The sequence below is a fragment of the Branchiostoma floridae genome, chromosome 1 (assembly GCF_000003815.2).
Source record: "Branchiostoma floridae strain S238N-H82 chromosome 1, Bfl_VNyyK, whole genome shotgun sequence".
Taxonomy (NCBI): domain Eukaryota; kingdom Metazoa; phylum Chordata; class Leptocardii; order Amphioxiformes; family Branchiostomatidae; genus Branchiostoma; species Branchiostoma floridae.
The window spans coordinates 31,732,634-31,737,875 of NC_049979.1; the positions used below are offsets into that span (position 1 = coordinate 31,732,634).

A 5,242-nucleotide genomic window follows, 5' to 3' on the forward strand; every position below is an offset into this window, starting at 1 on the left:
GATCTCTGCTTCTCTACAGACCGCTTCTCACCACCGTGAGTTTTCCGAAGTGTTCTCAATATTGGGCGCGATTTGTACAACGCCGCTGGGAAGAGAGGTGGCCAGGAATGTTTCCCATAGCATAGGCTATATGAGATCGTGTGTCGTTGCCGTACAGGGTTTTTAGATGCGACTTTCGTGTGAGTATGCCCTGTGTCCGAGTGGTGTTGGCTGTTTTGTACGGCGATATTTTTAGGGTACAGCGATATTTTTTAGCGGGTACGGCATAGCCTAGCGGGTACGGCGATATATTTCAGCGGGTACGGCGAGATTTTTAGGGTACGGCAAAAAAGGAGTTTCATGGGGGTGTATAATGTATTCCAAATGCGAGATCAGATTAATCATACATAACTGTACTATTATCGATAATGTTTTGTTGTTGTTTTGTATGTAGCCTCTTAGTACTACTGTCTGTATAGCTATTAGTTGTTATTAATTACCATACATTGTACCCTGTGCGATTGTTGAGCAATAAATTCATTCATTCATTCATTCATTCATTCATTCATTCATTCATTCATTCATTCATAACAAATTGGAATCACATTTCGTAACCTCCCTGTTTGCACCCTTTTTCAGGCAAGGGTGAACGTGACTTGCGTGAGCAACAAGACCATCACGAATCGCATAGCCAAGTCTGGTGCCACTGTCACCATGGACATACAAGTGAGTTGATTTTCTGATTTGTCTGAGGCGGGATAATTGACCCAAGAATGCAAATTGGTTGTCCTGTAATAATAAGAGGATTTGAATGGACTTTTCAGTAACTATAGTGATCATTAATTGTACGTACAGTAACATAAAAATAGTACAACAAGACAGACATGGTTAAACCAATCTCCAATCTGATTCATACTTCTTTCACTAGCAAGCCTTGACATAGCTCAGGTAATGTTTCTGGATATACATTTGTATCATATTGTAAATACTGAAATAGACTTCGTCTCTCTCATAATTACACAGGAATCAGCACTCAAAGACCTGAAAAATGCCAATCCAAAAGGGGCTGTTTTGGATTAAAGTTGATGGCACAGACCTTAAACCAGCACTGCAAGAGTCCAAGAAAGAAGAGTGGAATGGGGATGCAGACATGAGCGATTCCACAGTTAAGGTCTTGCGAGCAGAGTACGAGAAAAGAGCGGGCATTGTTACAGAACTTTCTAGTGACAAGAACAGAACGCGGCTGCAACAGCACCTTACTACTACAATCGACCACTTTGACGCAGACACTCAGTGGCTTCATAAATCCTTAGGTAAGACAATCAAAGTCTACCAAAAGAAGACGAATTCGCCAACGACAAGTGAGGAATCCCTAAAAGAAGTGAACTGGGAAATAGTAGAACTAAGCAACTTGATAGAGCAGTCAAAGGAGCGGAAGGAGACGTATGAAAACATGTTGCCGTTGCTGAGCCCTCAAAACCCAGACCCTGCAGCTGTAAACAAGAAACACAAAGTGCAAGAACCTGACACCAAACGCTACCTCACTGCCATCTTAAAAAAAAAAAGGAGGCAGCCAGCTGCAAGCCATGTGCTGGTGGTAATGGTGTCAGACGAAGAGAGGAAGAAGAAGCCATATGCACTTCCTGTTCAGTATGTACCGTACCATTCTCTTGGTGATCAGTGGGTCCGAGACCTAACAACGAAGCTGAAGGAACGGATGGTGTTCCATGGATTGACAGTTGTTGGTATGTTAAGACACTTCTTAATCCAAATTTTAACATATTATGTGTTGTGCAACGTTCTTGTATTTTGTAGTCAGCAGTGTAGCAGTCTTACAAGGTATTAGTCCTCTTGCATTGGAATTTAAAAAAAAAAAAAACATGTTTAAATCCAGGGGCTTCAATACTAAAATGTGTCCCCTTACAGAAAACGCATATTACATAATCACTATACCATTTGTAATTACATTAGTTTTAGTTTCACAAATGTTAATTTGTTGATTACTGTAATCCACTCTGCAGGCACGTTAACAGATGGGGAGTTCAGCTCCCTGCGGACGCAAGGTGGTACCAGAGCACTGCACCTGTGGCAGTTGATCCATGATGCAAGGGAAGGTGTATCAAAAATGCAGAGAGAGACACTGAAGAAGTACTTGGTTCAAGTTGGAGGTGAGTTATCAGCCCTTTTTGATATTTGAACCTTTTTTTGATATTTGAACCTTCATATGAACAGTAAAGTACAATATTTTAAATGTTGACACATTAACGCATGCCTTTAAAATATATATGCATCAAACCATGAATGTATGTTCAATATATGTGCACATCCTTCTTCAGTCGGACATCACAACTCTTGTTACTCTCTTGCCCTGCAGTGAATGATGATGGAACGCCCGTTACCGAGGCCAACGATCCCCGCATACCTTCACATGTCATCACCAAACTACACGACATAATGCAAGAACTGGACTTTTCCAATGCCATCCACCATATCCGGAACGACCTCGTCCCTGAGGGTTACACACACCTCCCATGGAGAGTTCATGTTGTTCCAGAAAGCCAGCTCGACATGTTGAGATCCATTGTCGGGACGTACCAAATTAGGGCGAGTGTCGAGGAACTGAAACAAGAAGGAGTTCACTTCTCAAAACACTTGTACGTGCCTGAAGTCGACATCACAACAGGCCAAATCCATCATGAACGTGAGGACCATAATCACATACTGAAGCGGATCGCAAAGCACACGAGAGAGGCGGGTCATGACGACATAGATGTTCGTAGGTTTGGTGAGGCCATGTTATCAGACAGAACAGACCTCGGACATGCTGCCTTGGTCGGCCTGCGCAAACAGTCTGTACGTGATGCGGAGAAGCTCGTCTCACATGCAGTGAAGAATTTCTTCGTGGAGAAAGGGTACACAGCAGAGGCGGAGTATGTAAAGCTGGTGGCCGACTGGCATGAGGCTGCAGACGGTCGGGGTCTGAGCCAGGAGGACCGCAGAGCGGCAAATTTGGCGATGAAGAACTACATCCTTGATCGCTGGATGCCATGGCACCGCGACGACAGCGACTTGTCCAAGATCGACATCAATAGGTACTTCTAACAATGTAGAAAAGTTACTTGAATATTAGAATGCCAGGATTTCAACATAGATCGTTACTTGGGTGGGAGGGTATGGTTGAATCACATCCTAAATTTGTAGATAGGGTGACTGTCAGAACAACAAAATTTCAATTGTCATCTTCTGAAAAATAGAAAATTCATGAAGAATGGTTCTCAGCCATTGACTAATCTTATGTATTTCTTGTTTCTCGACTTTATCCCAGGCGCGTTATCCCAGAAAACATCTTCGGCTTCAGCAGGGAGACGGTGATCGGCATCACAAGTAATATTGAAAGCCAAGAGGCCTGACGTCAGCTCAATCCTGTCTTTGGCCCAGAGCATCCGCGTGCGGGCACAACTGATGACGTGGAATGCTTCTTCTCCATTCTGCATCAAAAGACAGCTGGGCAGGCGGTGACTTTGAAAGACTTCAAGAAGTGGTGGAGGAAGCTTGTTTTGTGAGTATTTACCTGGTTGTTTAACCCTCAAACACCCGAGTGGGGTCCATTTGGACCCCAGGCGTACATTTTGAAGTGCCATTTGAACATTTTTGATCTGAAGAAAAAATCGTTCTGTGACTTTGTCAGTCAATATGTCTTATACCTTCTCCTAGGTTTTCGCAAAAATTGGTACAATAATGTGGAAATTATCAAGAAAGTTTGTGTTCAGTCCCTCTGGGGTCCAAACGGACCCCAGCAAAAATGTGCAGTTTTTAAAACAAACTTTGGAGGCTGACCCTTAACCACTTATAGTATGACTACCAAACTTTCAGACGATAATAAGAATGTAAACCTAAATCTTCACAAAAATTTCTGTGTCATCAACATGTAATGGGACGACATTATGACGTCATTTGCCTAATCATCCATCTTGGATTTTGACCAATGACGTCATGAAATTAGCATAAATTATACATTTTAAGCCATGAAAATTACATTTACTTTCATACAATTTAATTGTTGTCAGAAAACAGGTGTAATTTACCAAGAAAACCTTGTTTGAATTGAAATTGTCAAATTTTAGCAAAAAATATGCCTGTTAGAATACGGTTGCCATGGCAACCCCCCAAAATGATAAACTTACTTTATTGACAAAAAACTTTTGCGAATAATATTTTGTGATATCTAACCAAGTTTCGTAGCTTTAGCTCTAGCCGTTCATGAGTTATGCGACATAAATGTTGCTGAGGGCCTCAAAACTCCCCTATCTGGTCGGAATAGGTTTAGTGCAAAATGTGGTCCTTCTGAACTTTTGCATAAATTATGATAATGAGTTGGAATTAGCAACACCTTAACATCTCAAAATCTTTGACGAAGCAATCCATATACAATGATCGCTGATAAGAAATTGTACTGAGATTTTATGAACAAAACATTTTGGGGTCCCCACTCGGTCATTTTAGTCGCAAAAAAAGGTCGGGTGCTTGAGGGTTAAAGTTCCCCAAAGATTGACCTAAGAATTTGTTCCCTCATTGTGGCATACTAGTACTTAAAGAAGGTTCAAATGTTGTTGTTGTTTTTTGCTTTCTCTATGCAGTCTGCTACATGTCACCTAGTTATCAGACTAATGTGTGTACGAGATATGTTACTATGTATGTATGAACTGAAAAGCTAATATTATTCACTGACAAGGTTATTCTTCACTTATTTAGGCAGTTCAGGGAAAGGATGGATACAGATCGGCCGTACTATTACTGGTCCCTCAATGAACGCTTCACCGAGGACGAGTATCCTTCTTTTGACGTGCCCTCCGAGGAGGTTCCCAGGCTACATCAGATACGGTACCGGGTAAGGGAAGACAGCTCAATCCTAGCGGCTGGAAGGGCATTCCTCCCAGCAAGACACCGACCGACACTCAGACTAAGTTTCCACAAGTTTGCTGTGGGTCTCCCTCCTGTGCCAGAGGACCAACAAAGGCATATTCAAAATGTAATGAATACAGTTAGCATATGATAGAATGTCCTCAACCAGAAAATGCTCATGGGTACCGCTCACCTACAGGTCGGCGGACAGGGAGTAGCGCCCCTGCCCTTGAGTAGCTAGTCCCGAAGTGCCCCCCCCCACGCAATAGAAAGGTATAGTTAATAGAGTTATGGGTACATTATGATTATGAAACAGAAAATGCTCATGGGTACTCACAACCGCTCACCTACAGGTCGGCGG

The 5,242-nt window shown here is 42.4% G+C and overlaps 1 protein-coding gene across 1 annotated transcript; it reads left to right on the forward strand.

Annotated features, from left to right (window-relative positions):
* Window positions 1-602: 602 nt before the first annotated feature.
* On the forward strand, window positions 603-5,013 carry LOC118429887. Its single transcript, XM_035840546.1, has 5 exons — window positions 603-705; window positions 1,003-1,724; window positions 2,001-2,147; window positions 2,354-3,538; window positions 4,732-5,013. The coding sequence occupies exons 2-4, from the start codon at window positions 1,028-1,030 to the stop codon at window positions 3,079-3,081; spliced, it is 1,572 nt and encodes a 523-aa protein (XP_035696439.1). The 5' UTR covers window positions 603-705; window positions 1,003-1,027; the 3' UTR covers window positions 3,082-3,538; window positions 4,732-5,013.
* Window positions 5,014-5,242: the final 229 nt, after the last annotated feature.